At 36.4% G+C, this 16,737-nt stretch overlaps 1 protein-coding gene across 1 annotated transcript in view; it reads right to left on the bottom strand.

The window, feature by feature from the left end:
* Positions 1 to 210: 210 nt before the first annotated feature.
* The window catches only part of NUFIP1 (nuclear FMR1 interacting protein 1), a 48,128-nt gene continuing 31,601 nt past the window's right edge, over positions 211 to 16,737 (bottom strand). Inside the window, exons 8-10 of the mRNA XM_058548204.1 lie at positions 9,256 to 9,372; positions 2,570 to 2,802; positions 211 to 504 (exon numbers count right to left, since the gene is read on the bottom strand). Coding sequence (XP_058404187.1) covers positions 388 to 504; positions 2,570 to 2,802; positions 9,256 to 9,372 — 467 coding nt within the window. The 3' untranslated portion in view covers positions 211 to 387. The remainder of the gene's footprint in view (positions 505 to 2,569; positions 2,803 to 9,255; positions 9,373 to 16,737) is intronic.

Genomic DNA, 16,737 nt, shown 5'->3' with positions numbered 1-16,737 from the left:
TATGACTGTATTTCTTTCCCTAATCTACAGCTTTACTCAGCTGAATTAAAAATTTTAAAGCTTTTTTCTTTACTATTAAACTAGTATCTTCAATTTTTAACTGGCCCAAGAGCAAATTTCCTTACATGATGACAATACATAAAAATAAAACATAGAATTCTGCCAGTAAATATTACGTACCATCCCAACAATGCAGACACAGTCTTAAAAATCAGTTACGGATTTATTTGCATAGATTCAAAGGAAAGACTTGAAAATCCAACATAATATCCCATGAGGCTTACAATTTAATTACTAATCCAGTTTTTAAAAAAAGGTTTTCCTCCAATAACTTGAGGATGGCACTATTTCACACGCTTCAGTTATGACTGCTGAAACATCAGAAGCCTATACATCTTTAGTTTTCGCAGAATTAGTATTAAGTCCAAAAAAGTCTTTTTTGATGATGTATCGAACACATTGCAAAATCACATTCCTTTCATGTCGAATGTCCGGAGCTAAAAGCTAAAAACAACAGATAGATTAGTTAGCAAATAAAATATATCCAAGAAATATAGTCTAAAATACTATGTGTGCCTTCCCCATATAAAGAACACAGAACAATAAAGATGTGTATTATAATTACTAAATATTTTGCTAAAAAATAATGTAAGAACATTTCCTTTTAACTTACACCAGGACTATCTAGCTTTTTTGAATAGCACAAATGTTCATATTTGGGGTCCTCTCTAGGAGTATCTAACAAGGGACAGGAAAAATACGTTTAAAAGTCTTCGGTTCTTTAATCTAAAAATCATATCAAAGAGGATCCTCCCAAACCCAAATCAATAAACAGTGTAGAAACTGATAAGTAAATACAGTAAATATAGTAATAATGAAACTAGCAGTAAAAAAAATCCCATCATTCCTGGACTTTCATAATGTCCCATTACTATGCTTATTCTAATTGAAAGAAGGCTAAAAATCCCTGGTATTTAGACTAAGTACATAACCAAGGAATCATATGGGATTTACCAAAAAGGATAAAGTGACCACTCAATTTATTTTATGATGTCATTAATGTAGTTCAGAAACATCAAACAGGGCCGGCCCTGTGGCTTAGCGGTTAAGTGAGCGCACTCCACTGCTGGCGACCCGGGTTCGGATCCCGGGCGCACACCGACGCACCGCTTCTTCGGCCATGCTGAGGCCGCGTCCCACATACAGCAACTAGAAGGATGTGCAGCTATGACATACAACTATCTACTGGGGCTTTGGGGGGAAAAAAAATAAATAAATAAAATCTTTAAAAAAAAAAAAAAAAGAAACATCACACAGGAACTTTCAGTGGAAAGATGATTTAATTTACCAGGTATAAGGTAAATTTTTTAAAAATGTAAATATTTAAAAATAGCACAGGGGCTGGCCCCATGGCTGAGTGGTTAAAGTTCCACATGCTCCACTTCCGCAGCCCAGGTTCACAGGTTCGGATCCTGGGCACGGACCTACACCACTCATCAAGCCATGCTGTGGCAGCAACCCATACAGAAAATAGAGGAAGACTGGCACAGATGTTAGCCTGGCAACACATGTTAGCTCAGAGCTAATATTCCTCAAAAAAGATAAATAAAGGAGCTGGCACGGTGGCGTAGTGGTTAAGTGAGTGCGCTCTATTTCGGTGGCCCGGGGTTCAAGAGTTTGGATCCTGGGCATGTAGTGACGCACCACTTGTCAAGCCATGCTGTGGCAGCATCCCATATAAAGTAGAGGGAGATGGGCATGGATGTTAGCCCAGGGCCAATCTTCCTCAGCAAAAAGAGAAGGATTGGCATTGGCATTGGATGTTAGCTCAGGGCTAATCTTCCTCACAAAAAAAAAGATTAAAAAAAAAGCACAGAAATTTACAAAATAGAGATTATATCTCAGATCAATTTTAATAGGAAGTGACCGTGTCTACATGTAACACCTCACAGAGTGTAGCCACAGAACACTTTAGCCACAGCATAAGCACTTATCTGACAAGGCAAAAACAAACAGACTTTTCACAGAATGTCAGCAGTTTTACAACTCCACGAAAAAATTTGGAGTATTTCTATCACTCCTAAATATGAAAGTCTTGGATCTTTGAACAGCTTCATGTCCATTACTTAGATCAAAAGATGCACTGCTTCCTCTTTGCAGTTTGAAGACAATAGATTTTTGAGCACAATCACGCTGAGAATAAAGCCAACAATGCATAAAATAAACACATAAAAACCTTTTTCTCCCCTCAGTTTGTCATTGTATTTAACTATCCTTTCAAAGAAAACTTTAAAAATGTCAGTACACCTCAATACATATTTCCTTACTAATCAGTTAATCTTAGATTCTTTTATTTTAAGCAGTTTTTAAAAATGTAATTATTCCACATTTACTGAACATCAGCCAAATGCAGCTTCAGAATTAGGATACAAAGATGAATCTTCAAGGAGCATATGTACGTCTCTGGTAACCTTAAAAAACAGGCGCACACACAAGCACAAACCCAGTGGCTCTATCTTCATAACGTAAGAAGGACACAAAGATTAGAATGTAAAGAAAAATAATTTACCATTTCCAGGAGATATGGATGGTGTGTTCTTGGTTCAAATAATGTTTTATAGTTGTGATAATCGTTTTTTCTCTTAAGGTTTGTCTTTTTAAAACTTTTCTTTTGGCTCTCATACTTGGCTTCTGAGAAATTTCTAACAGTCGCTTTAACATCTTGACTTGGTCTCTCAGGAGTACTGCTATGAAGAACCTGGTCTTCCGCCAGAATGTCTGCCTCAGTCTTGATGGGAGCTTCTAAATGTGATGAAAAACAAATATAAAAATAAACAACAAACAGATAAAACTTCCAAAAATAACCAAAAAAGCCATAATAACGCCCCCATTCCAGCCATAATACTGGCTACTTATTAATTAAAACTAAGCATTTACAATGTTATTACATTATTTTTCAAATTGGGAGCTATAACTGCCAAGAATTGAAAAGATTACCACAAAGAACTACAGAGTGATCCCTATGAAGAAAATAATACCAGATGGAAACTTAAATCTACACAAAGGAATGAAGAGTGCCGGAAACAGTCAATATGTGGATAAATACAAAAGACATTTTTTCTTGTTTGAAAAAATTTTTAAAGATAAATGACTATTAAAAGCAAAACTAATAACAATGTATGTGGGGTTTATAACATCTGTAGAAAGGAAATATATAATTACAATAGCACAAAGGAAGGGAAGAGGAAAATGTAAGTATACTGCTACAAAATTCTTAAATTATATGTGAAATGGTATAATATCATTTGAAAGAATACTGTGATAAGCTAAAGTTGCATACTATAAACTCTAGATTAACTCCTAAAAAATAAAACAAAGAGGTACAACTAATAAACCAATTTTGCACTGCCCTAAAAATACAGGATTAATCCAAAGGCAGGAAAAGGAAGAAAACAGAACAAAAAACAGATGAGACAAAAAGAAACAAAGCATATCAATAATTACACTATATGCAAATAGTTTAAAACCCCACTTGAAAGGCTGGGTGGTCAAACTGGAGGAATAAACAAACAAACAAACAAGACCAACTACTTAATGTCCACAAGAAACCAATTTTAAATTGCAGGCAGTCCTTGCTTTGCACACTTTGAACTACGATTAAATCTCAGTTACCAAGGAACAGTGCAAAGCGAGGACTGCCTATTATATAAAGTCAGGTTAAAAGTAAAAGGATGGAAGAAGATACTACATATACATCAATCATAAGAAAGCTAGAATGGCTATAACTATATCAGACAAAGGAGATCTCAGAGCAGGGATTATCACCAGAGATAAAGAGGGACAGTCCATAATGATAACAAAGTCAATTCACTAAGAAGACAACACAGTAACACCTAATATCAGCATTTCAATATACATGCAGCAAAAGCTCATTGAACTTAAAGGAGAAATAGAGAAATCCATTATTAAGGTTGGAGAATCAAACCCTTGGCTCTCAGTAACTGAAGAACAATTAGACAGAAAATGAGCAGGGATGTAGAAGACCTGAGTATCACTAACAATCAACTCAAAACTGACAAAGAACACTTGACCCAATACACATTCTTGTCAAGTTCACGTGAACACTCACCTTGTGCTGGGCTATAAAACAAGTTTCAATAAACTGAAAAAACTAAAAGCAAACAGACTATATTATCTGACCATAACAGAATTAAAGTAAAATCAATAATAAAAACTATCTAGAAAATCTCTAAATATATGGAAACTAAACATATACTTCTAAATAACCCATAAGTTAAAGACCCATCACAAGAGAAATTAGAAAATATTTTGAAATAAATAAAAATGAAAACATAACATGTCAAATTTGCGGGATACAGCTAAAGCAATGCATGAAGGCAAATTTACAGCTTTGAATGCTCATATTAGAAATGAAGAAAAGTCTAAAATCAATGATTTAAGCTTCCACTATAATGATGTAGAGAGTGAGAAGGGAAGAAATAACAAAGAGTGAAAATCAATGAATCGAAAATAAATAATAGAGAAAAATCAACAAAGCCAGAAGTTGGTTCCTTGACAAGATTAATAAAATTAATAAACACCTAGCAAGACTGATCAGGAAAAAAAAAATATCATTTAATAATATGAGGACTCATGGGCCGGCCCTGTGGCTTAGCGGTTAAGTGCGCATGCTCCGCTGCTGGCGGCCCGGGTTCGGATCCCGGGCGCACACCGACATACCACTTCTCCGGCCATGCTGAGGCCGCGTCCCACATACAGCAACTAGAAGGGTGTGCAGCTATGACATACAACTATCTACTGGGGCTTTGGGGGCAAAAAAATAAAAAATAAATTAAAAAAATAATATGAGGACTCAAAGAGGGGACTTCACTATATCCTACAGAAATCACAAGAAAATATTACGAACAACTGTATGCCAATAAATTCGACAACTTAGATGAAACAAATTCTTTTAAAAAACACAAATTACCAAAACAGATTAAAGAAAAAACAGAAACTCTGAATAATCCTATACTTATTAAGGAAATTTAATTCATAATTTAAAATCTTCCCCAAAAGAAGATGCTAGGTACAGATGGCTTCGCTACTGAATTCTACAAACAAGAAAAAATCGTAGCAATCCTACACAAACCCTTAAAAAAGAGGAGGAGAAAAAAGATCCCAACTCATACCAAATCCAGACAAAGCTATTACAAGAAAAGAAAAACACTGGCCAATATTCCTCATGAACATGGATGCAAAAATCCTTACTAAAATATTAGCAAATCAAATCCAGCAATGTATTAAAAAGGTAATATACCATGACCAAGAAGATTTTATCCCAGAATACAAGTTTGGTCTGACATTTGAAAATCAATCAGTGTATTTCACCACATTAATATAAGAAAGAAGAAAAACCATATGATCAGTTGAAAATTCAAAAGTTTTAAGAAAGGAATCCCCTCCTCTCACCCTTCAAATGGTTATTCTATATTTTCAATTATCATGAGTTACAGGCTGATGTGATATAAACAGTTCTAGTCTAGAAGTTGGGAGACTAGGTTCAATTGCCTGGACAAGAGTGTGGGAGTCTAATCATATCCCTCAAAACCTTCAACATTCAAGTGCTACATAGGACTGAATGTGGAAATTAAATTTTAAAGGAAGGACAGATCTTCCTCGACTTACAATGGGGGTTACATCCCAATACACCCTTTGTAAGTTGAAAATATCGTACATCAAAAATACATTTAAAACACCTAACCTACTAAATATCATAGCTTAGCCCAGTCTACATTAAACATGTCCAGAACACTTACACTAGTCTATAGTTGGCCAAAATCATCTAACACAAAGCCTATTTCATAATAAAGTGTTGAATAGCTCATGTAATTTATTGAATACTGTACTGAAAGTGAAAAACAAAATGGTTGTATGGGTACAGAATGGTTTTAAGTGTATCGGTTGTTTACCCTCGGGATCACATGGTTGACTGGGAGCTGTGGCTCACTGCCGCTGCCCGGCATCACGGGACAGTATCACACCACATATTGCTGGCCCGGGAAAAGATCAAAATTCAAAATTCAAAGTATGGTTTTTACTAAATGCATATCGCTTTCACACCATCGTAAAGTGGAAAAATCCTAAGTCCAAGCATTGTAAGTTGGGGCTCCTCTGTGTTAGAAGCACAGATTCTGGTCCCAAATTGTTAGGTTCAAGTTCTAGTTCCATCACTTACCAACTGTGTTGATCTTGGGGCAAGCTACTTATCTCTGCCTAAATTTCCACATAAATAATGGCACCTAGTTCATGAAGTTATTGCAATAATTAAATGAGTAAAGCACATAAAACAGGGCCTGACACAAAGTAAGCACTATATAAGAATTTGCTATGATGATAGTGGCTTTGATGTGCCTTCAAAGTGATGGGGAAAAGAGAAAAAGAAGAGAAATATAACCATAAAAGAATGGAGCTAAGAATTCACAAAGTGGTTTGTAGAGTTCCAAACTATGGGAATAATAATTAAAGACAAAAAGAAAAACCAAGGCACTACTTTCTATTATTCCCTTCTCCTTCGAGTATTATCTCCCAATTCAGAAATAACAAAAGTCAAATGAATCAGATCTTATACATACTGTCAATTTTCTGCCACAGAATGAGGAACTGGGACCATTCGGTTCACAACATTTCCCAGCTTAGTATCATATTTTACTGTAATATTTATCAACCCAAATAAATTTAAAATATAGCCACTGAGTTTTTTCAAACCTAAATCACACTTTTTGGTTTGTGGGCTTTTGAATGCATTTTCAAGTTGGAGGTCCCCTGTCACAGCCAAACCAAGTGGAAGACACACAACAATTTTAGGGAGTTGTAAAGTTGTGCTTAACTTCTAATATGGCAAAACAAAAACAAAAGCAAAAAACTAACATGCAAAACGCATGAGAGATATCAAACTAATCTATTTAGAAATACTAGTCATTGAAATTTTCTTTCCTATACATATCTTAATGATTCTGACAGCCTCAGAAACAAGCATAGCCTCTTCTTTTGCTTCAGTCTTTCTTTTCCTTGTTTAAAACTATTTCCGGAAAAGCACTACTCATGTTTAACATCCTCCATACATTTTTATGTTAACTCCTAAGTTGAGACAGATCTTAACTATGAAGACACAATTGTTAAAATCTGCGACAAAGAATCAGACTGCTCCTCTCCGTTTAGAATCCACTTAAATAAGTAGGCTTCTAGACGCTATTTCATGGTTCAGAGAAGGCCTGCTTTATTTCCTTGGTTTATTTATTCCAAAGTCCCTATGTGTCAACATCCTAACTTATAGTCCAGAATTAACACTGAAACCTAGAAATTTGCTAGTGACCCGGAAGGCTTAATAAAGCTGAATTCAAAGTACATAAAATAATTCTTAAGGCTTAGGAATGTGAAGCAAGGGCTTTTTCCTTAAGGCAGAGCATTGTAGACAATCAGTCAAAATGAATTCATACAAAATCAAATGTATCTTTTAATAGCTAATATCCTCTGTTATCTGTAAGAAAAGAAACGCCTATGCACTACTGCGCAGGAAGACAGCAAATGCGACACAGAGAAAGACTATAATAGCAGGCAACATAGTCGGCTTCTTTAAACTTTTAAGTCCCTAAACCTAGGCTTTACATCAGCTCTGCCACATACTAGCTTTGCAAACTTATCCTCTCTAAGCTTAAGGTTCTATAAAATGAAGGAGTGGGACCTCAAAGATCCCTTCTGGTTTCCTTTCTCCCTTCTAATTTAAAAACAGTGGCAGCCTCAAAATGAAGACATGAGTATAAAAGTATTAAATGTTTTATCTTAAGAGAGAGAGAAAAAGGCATTAGTACAGCTTGTTTTTATGGGATTCATGTAATCTGGTAAAACAGCTTTCTTTGCTATCATGTCATAAATACAACTGATAAGCATGAAATGTAATATGTGTTTAAAGAATAATTCCATCTTCATATCAGTGTATTGGAAACAAGAATAAAGAAATAAATACTGTTTTTCTTAAAACTAAAAAGAAATAAGAAGAGGAAGCCATCTGTTAAGGAATACTCTGATAAAGCCAAAGAGGTTTATATTTCAAAATTCAAGTAGCTTTTAACCAGATACCACAGTAAACCACGGCCCATTAACAAAGAAAAAAAAAATTCCTATGTTACAGATAGATCTAAACATTATCTTTCATATTAAAGCTCAACTCTTCCTTCTTCAACATCTTCCAACTGCACAAACATTGATTATCCTAGCCTAGTTAACATTAAAAGCGCTGCCATCTTCATCCAATTACATTCAGATCTTCCCTTCATTCTACATATTCACTTTTAGATCCTGTATTGTTATCTCCAGTACAGCTCCTACTGTGATTACACATCTTGTCCTGAGATACATACACATGAATTCTCTCATGGTTGGTAAAGCCTAAATAAAATTCCCATTCAGAGCCAAATCTCAACAGTAGGACACAGGCTTATTCACTAAACATATGCTGGATTATTGATGTGAACCTTGGGTTAAGAACTGCCACCCCACAACAGATGAACAGCCTCCTCATAGCTCTTTCAGGTGGCCCTAAAAAAAATGTCAGGGGTTCAGCTGGTTTATCATCATCTTTAAAGGTAAGACATGTATCCTGAACATCATTGACGTCCTAGAAAGACTCTTGAAAGGACTCCATTTCTTCTAAACTTGAAAACACACAGGCTAATGCAACCACAAGCATAGGGTTACCGTGTTCTCCAAATGAGATAATTTATGTGAAGGTACTCTATAAACAGCAATGCCCTATATACATGTAAGGAATTCTATCATCCTCTTTGTCATAAAGGACCTCTCTTCACCTACGAAAGGTGCTAAACATGTTAAGAGAACGCTTCTTGGGAGTAGAGAGAAGAAATTAACTTTCTTTGTTATATCTTTTAGAATTTTCTTCTATTCCATTAGTGGATAGTATCTCTTCCCCTTCCTCTTCTTTCATTATATTATTTTTGTCTTTTTCTCCCAGAGTAGCAACACATTTCCCTATTTCTCCAGCTTTCTTTTACGCCATGTTAACTTTACTTCTGAATCAAATGACAGCGCAATTTGAAGATCAAATAAGGAATGTGTAAGACACATCTCCTCAGATACATAAACATACAAGGATGCTACTGATGCACAGTATATATCAAAGGCAAAAAGCAACAAAACAAAACAAACCTAACTGTACCAACTGAGGCCATGACTTACCTTCTGGCTCACTCTCTGACCCTGAGAGACTGCCATAGCTGCTCATTAGTGAGCACAGGGCTGGTGTCACTTCTTTGGGTATGACAGTCCTTTGTGGTTTCTCCTCTTTATCAGACTCTGAAATAGAAAGGGAAAGAACTAAAAGTAAAACAGTATACCAAAAATATCTACCACCATAAAAAAGAAAGCTGACAGGCCCCTCACTCCCTCATGTGTTAGTGAAAAGAAAGTAATTTCTGATCATTTCCTTAATTTCTCCAAAAAACGAAATCCAGGAGACCTGAAAAATTTCCCCTTCGTTTAAATCTTCATAGTCAAAGAAGCTATTTGCCCCAAAGAGAAAACAGAGGGGCAAGTGGAAGCTATACACAGCTCAGTTACTTACCATGCTTCACAGGTTATGGAATTTGGGCCTTCTCTAAATTAATTATACAGTCTACACTATTAATTAATTTATTTTATTTATGCTATCAATTAATTTTATTAAGGTAGTAAGAAGGCTATAAATTTATTTAACTTTACTGGGTTAGGATCACTGACTCTGAAAATTAGATTTAGGAATAAATATAAAACTATCCACCTTTTTTCTTGTTTTTAAGACAGGTTTTGAGGGCACAAATAATATTTAAACCATTTTATAGAAAAAGGCTTAGTCAAACAGCTATACTGAAATGAATCCACCCAAAGTTTTTACTGTTTAGAACTTCTAAGAATTTAAGTAAACATGCCAAGCAAGAGAATTCAGCAAGTACTGAAGAGCTTGCCAAAGGTAAAGTGTTTGATCAGAGCCCAGCGAGCCTAGTTGTAGCCCCAGGACACCACCTATTACATTTCTTTTTGGCAGCTCTAAAAATGTATTAAATCTATTCTAAACAACCAATAAAAATAAAGCCTGACTGAAGAATGAAGACAATAAGTAACTTGTCTATGTAATGAACCAACTCAACCCACAACCAATATGAAATGTTTCAAGACAGCATTTCATGTTCACCGAGTCAGCCTAGAGGAAACCAAAACACGCCAGTAGGAAATGGGAGTACATTCTTATGTGAACATGGACCTACCACCTTCTTCTGGTGGATGAAGTTAAACCCTCTCTCTTCCACCCATCCAACTACCCAGCACCACACCCTCCAAAAACTGCTCCTTGTCAGTTTTCAGCTAATTTATTACCTTTTTTCCTGAATTAATAAAGAAAAATATGCAGTTTTATATATATATATATAAATTATTAGTGGATTAAAAAACTATATACAATGGTATTAGTATGGAGACTATTTATCTCATTGTTTGAATGATGATAGGCCAAATTCTACTATTTCCTTCTAAGACACAAAGAGAGGTGCCAAAAAGTACAACACAGTTGACTATAATGCTCTTTAAAAGCATGAGCTCACTTAATCCTTATAAGATATCACTTTCAGTATTAATTACAGGTGATGAAATCAAAATTCAGAGAATCCGAGTAACTTTTCCCTCAGGTAACAAAACTATACAACAGTTAGATCAAATTTAAATCCTGGCTATCTGACTCCAAATCCCAATTCTTAACTAGCGGGCTAGAATATCTCCTACAGATGTATCAAGTCCTCTTCTTAAAATGAAGCCATCCTACCAAAATGTCTCGATGGTCGATAATAATGCTAACATAAATGTCTTCTTCCAGCTATAGCCCCATTTTTCTGTTCCTTTTTACAGCAAAACTCCAAACAACTATTTATATAATTCACCAGGAGAATCATGTGAGCCTGAAATCTCCTACAGCTGTCTGACCCATTCCAGAATCTACTCCAATCGGTCTTTCAGGCCCACCACACCAGTGAAACTTTTCTGTCCAAGTTCACCTGATTCCTCTGTGTTGCCAATCTAGAGGTCATTTCTTGGTTCTCATCTTATTTTAACTTAGCGACAACATTTGATAGTAATCATGTTTTACTTTTTAAAACATTTTTTTCACTTGGCTTCCAGAACCTTTTCACTTGGGTCTGCTTTCCCAGTCTCCCTACTGAATTCTCCTCATTGACTAACTCCCAAAATTCTTGAGCGCCCCTGGTTCCAATCCTCAGCAACCTTTTTTTCTTTATTCCTCCTCCTCCTCTTATGATGTCATTTTATCTCAAATCTTAAAATACTAACTAGACGCTGGTGAAGTCTTACACCTCCAGCCTTCAATTTTCCCCTAAACTCCAGAATAACCTAATTGCCCATTCAACATCTCTATTTTGATGTTCAACAGGCATCTCAAAGGTTAACATGTCCAAAGACAAGCACTTGATTTCTACTCCAAACATGCCCTCCAGTACTCTCCATCTCAATAAACCCTTCCTTCCCAATGGTTAGGCCAACACCTAGCAATCATCCTTGACTCTTCTCTTTCTCTCACATACCATATCTAATCTATCAACAAATACTGTCAGCTCTATTTTGGAAATATATCCAGAATCATACTCCTTCTCATTATTTCCACTACTACAACCCTAGTCCAAGTCAACATTTCTTGCCTGGACAATTCTAAAAGCCTCCTAAAAGATATCCCTGATATGACCTTGGCCACTGCTCCCTACAGTCTATTCTCTACCTAACCACATAAACAAGATCATGTCACCTCTCTGCTCAACCTCAGAGTAAATTCCCAAGTCCTTTCCTGGCCTATAAGGCCCTACTTGATCTGGTCCTTCATTTTTCTCTTAACTAAAATGCTACCACTTTCTTCCCAGCTTACTCCACTCCTATCTTGCTGTTCCCTGAACACATGAAGCATGCTCTCACCATGAGGTGTTTGTACTTGTTGCTTTCTCTGCTTGGAAAGCTAGCCCCTCAGGTATCAGTTCCTAACTTCATTCAGATTTCTTAATGTCACCTTATCAGAGATGCCTTCACTAATTACATAAAATAGCACACTCCTTTCTCCAACCACCATTCTCTACCCTTTTACTTAGCTTTACTCATCTTCATGATGCTTATATCAACCCGTATTTATTTACTGTAATTCCCCTGACCAGAACATGAGCTACAGGAGAGAAGGGGTTTGGCTTTGTTTGGTACTGTATGCTCCGAGCCTAGAACAGCACATAAGTGCTCAACAAATATTTGAAGAACAAACTGTTGCATGAATGAGTAAAGATAACTTCAAAAAGGCTAACTGGTACAGAATGACAGAGGTAGAAAGAGGTGGAGCCACGATAGAAACCTAGTTCTGTTCGGATTCAAAGCTCATTCTTTTTTCTTTTTAATAACATGATTCCATTTTTATTTTAAATAATCATATACATGTGCATAAGAAAAATACTGGAAGGATATACAACAAAATGTGAGCAGTGGCTATCTCTATAAGTTAAGAAAGTAGGTTATTTTATGCTTTTCAGTTTTTTCTCACATTTTCTGTATTACTTTGGTCAACAGAAAATAATAGAAAAAGAAAAATACAGAGAAATAAATACTGGAGGAAAGTGTTTACTCACCATTCAATTTAAGAAGTGGAGGGCAAGGCTTTAATTGGCCTATATATCGCCCCTTTTCTCGCCTCCCTTTTTTTTAAACTTTATATTTTGAAACAATTTTAGATTTACACAAGTGTTACAAAGATAGCACAGAGTATTTCCACACGTCCTTCCTCTAGCTTCCCCTAATGCTAACATCTTACATAACCATGGTACATTTATCACAGCTAACAAATTAACACTGGTATAATACTGCTACCTAAACTACAGGCTGTACTGTAATTTCATCAGTTTTCCCACTAATGTCCTTTTTCTGTTCCAGGATCCAATCTACCATATCACATTGCATTCACTCATCATGACTCCCTATATGTGTCTTCTCCAAACCTGTAGCAATTTCTCAGTATTTCCATGTCTTTCAGGAACTTTATACTTTTGAAGACTACTGGTCAGTTATTGTAGAATGTTCCTCAGCTTGGGTCTGACTGATGTTTTCTGATGATTAGACTGAGGCTATGGATTTTACATTACATCATATCAGGGGGTCCATGATATCAACATGACTTATTACTGGTGATGTTAACCTTGATCACTTGGTGGTCTGCCTGGTTTCTTCACTATAAAGTTACTATTTTTCTCTTTCATTATTCTATTTCTTGAAATGAGTCGCTAAGTCCAGCATACATTCAAGGGAAGGGAGACTAAGTGCACTTCTTGGAGTATGGTATATCAAAAATTTTGGACATATGTTAAAACCACCACAGTAATTAATACTTGGGGGGAGATATTTTGAGACTATATAAATACTCTATTTTACCTTAAAGTTTTTGCCACTAATTTTACCATTCTTCGGTGGATCTTGTCTGAAACAATTATTATTGTGTTCTAATGGTGACTTTCTATTTCCCTCATTTCTTCTACATTTATTAATTGGAATTCTTCTGTAAGAAACCCTCCTCCCTCATATTTATTTATATCAGTATTGACTCACGGATACTTTTTTTTTTTTTGTGAGGAAGATCAGCCCTGAGCTAACATCCATGCTAATCCTCCTCTTTTTGTTGAGGAAGACCGACTCTGAGCTAATATCTATTGCCAATCCTCCTCTTTTTTTTCCCAAAGCCCCAGTAGATAGTTGTACGTCATAGTTGCACGTCCTTCTAGTTGCTGTATGTGGGACGCGGCCTAGCATGGCCGGAGAAGCGGTGCCTCGGTGTGCGTCCGGAATCTGAACCCGGGTCGCCAGTAGCGGAGCGTGCGTACTTAACTGCTAAGCCACGGGGCCGGCCCATGGATACTTATTTTATTCTTTGGGTTATAATCTACTATTAACTATTTTGTGGCTCGAATTGTTCCAACTTTGGCCATTGGGAGCACTTTCCAGCTGTTCCCTATATCCTTCTGACATGCCCACATCCTGATGTTTTTTGAGTACTTTCTTATTTTCTGGCATTGTATGAGATGCTCTAGGCTCACCTTGTATTTTCCCTGTCCCAGCCCTACAATCAATCATTTCTCCAAGGTTCCTTTAGTTGGAGAATGGTAAAACCACAATCCGGGTGTTTGGTGTACTCATTACTAGGAATATTGCAAAGCTCACTATACTTGACTGCGTCCCCAAGGGTAAGAGTTAGGAGTTCACACAATCGAACAACTATTCCCCTACTTTGTTCCCCCTCAGGTACACTTTGGGGATCCAGCACACGTAACAACGCTTTGAAACGTGGTATCATCCTTTCAGCACTATCAAAACATCCTCACAGTGACTTTTCATCTCAAAAAGTCCTTCAGATCCACCTAGCAGTTCTATCTAACATAAGCATTTTTAGCAACAATCTGGAAAAGACTATGCTGAAGGCATTGTACTGGCTGACAAAATAATACTCAACAAACTTCACTCACTTTTTACTAAAAACAGTCAAAACATCTCTCTAAACTAAAAATACCAGTATAAAAATATTAGCAATGGAGATGATAAAATCAAACTTTAAAATGATTATAAAACACCAGCGCTCAAATAATTTCTCTTACTATTAAAATATTTAGTGAGTGACACTTTTCTTTGGGTAAATCTCACCTCTCTCTCTCATTCATCATGTTCCCACGGACCAAAAAAATAGTAATCTAAAAAATTATCACTAGATTATAAGTTTCATGAAGGCAAGGAGAGATTTCTCTGAATTATAGTGCTAGGCAAGCAAAATGTAGGACCTCAGTAAATCCCTACTGAAATGAAAATGGCAAAAAAAAAATTGCCCTTTGAATGTCTTGCCCAACTCTAAACACTAATTGTAAAAACTTGCCATCTGGCTTCTTGCTACAACTCATTTCTTTACTTATCTCTCCTCCCACTCTCCCCCCCATTTCCTATTGCCTTTAGGGAGCAAAACACAATTATATGCTCTTGCACTAAGAAAATTTATAAATTAAGTCTCCTAAAGAAAACGCTATATATTGAAAAAGTCACCCTAAAAAACAAGAACTTTGCTTTGCAGTTTACGACACTCAAAAACAGATATTTAACAAGGGGTATTCATGACAGCTGATGTGTAGGCCAGCTTATTTTCTTACTTTAACAGCTACCTTTTAAATTTTATTTTATTTATTTTTTCCCCCAAAGCCCCCGTAGATAGTTGTATGTCTTAGCTGCACATCCTTCTAGTTGCTGTATGTGGGACGCAGCCTCAGCATGGCTGGAGAAGCGGTGCGTGGGTGCGCGCCCGGGATCTGAACCCGGGCTGCCAACAGCGGAGCGCGCGCACCCAACCGCTAAGCCACGGGACCGGCCCTAACAGCTACCTTTTAAATAACAGAAGGCTACCTAGCTTGTGTCAGTGCATAGTTAGACTGATGTCCCAGTGTTCTATGACAATAGCTATACTCATATTATCACGAACGACTAACAAGTTGGATCCTTTTGTTTTGCGGATGCAGAGACACTGCAGTCAGCGATGCTCGGTGCCACATTACTGACCAGCTCCTTTCTTTCTAGCTCAGACAAGACATTAAAAGCACAGGCCAGGAAAGCCATAAAACCTGTTGAATATATATTTAAACAAGAGCAACAAAATAATCATAGTCCTAACAAATGAGATACCAAAAAAAAAGATTTAAAACAAAAAACAAAACACCTTGAGTTAACTAGTTAGCAGAACATACAACGAAATAAAAAACACAGCACCATGATGGAAATCTAGTGACAACAGGCCATACTCAAAACTGATAAGCTGGAAGACTCCAAATGACAGGCTTTCCTTTTGAAAAAATGTCAATCCCCAGTTTAAAGCATCTGCATAATTAATGAGAGTTCACATACTACCAACTATCACAAAAAGAAGGTGAGCTCAGGCAATAATTTTCTAAGCATGATACGAGGTTTATAAAGATCCTCGAGAACTGTTACCTTGTCTAAAACGTGAATGCTGATGTCTGGATAAGGTTTTGAGACGAATAAAGGCAAAAAATGTAAGGAATTGGGAGATCTTTATTTTTAAAGTAAGCATAGTGGTGAAAAGTGTTAATAGCCATGTGAGAGCATGAACAGGGCTGCATTATCACAATGCTGGCCTGTCACCACAACGTGAATAATGAGCACAACAACTAGATCTAAGGTTGGCTGGCTCCGCCCCAGGTGAAGGAAGCTGCCTCCAAACAGGTCTCAGACTAAGCTACTGGAGAGTAGAGATGCTGAGAATATTTAAGGCATGTGAAAAAATGGTTTTCTGTAGCTATACCTGGAGTGAAAAGTTGAAGAACCAACAGTCTAAACATTGACCTGGAAGATGTAAAAGTCTAGAAGAAATCCCAGGTAAAGGATAGCACGAATTTAAATGGAATCTTTCCTGTAAAATTAAGCTACCATAATTTGGTCATTGGTATTTTGATTTCCTTGAAGAAGAATATTATAAATTTATAGTTTACTTGTAAGATATTTATTTTGAAGACTTATGTTCTCATCTTTGATGCTCAATATAGGTAGTTTCCCTCTCTGATCCTCAGTATAGTTAAGGGTTTCAACATTTAAACCAAAACAAAATTACTT

The sequence above is a fragment of the Diceros bicornis genome, chromosome 9, assembly GCF_020826845.1.
Source record: "Diceros bicornis minor isolate mBicDic1 chromosome 9, mDicBic1.mat.cur, whole genome shotgun sequence".
Classification (NCBI taxonomy): domain Eukaryota; kingdom Metazoa; phylum Chordata; class Mammalia; order Perissodactyla; family Rhinocerotidae; genus Diceros; species Diceros bicornis.
Note: the sequence above shows the minus strand (reverse complement) of the source record. Positions and strands in the feature narration are given on the sequence as shown.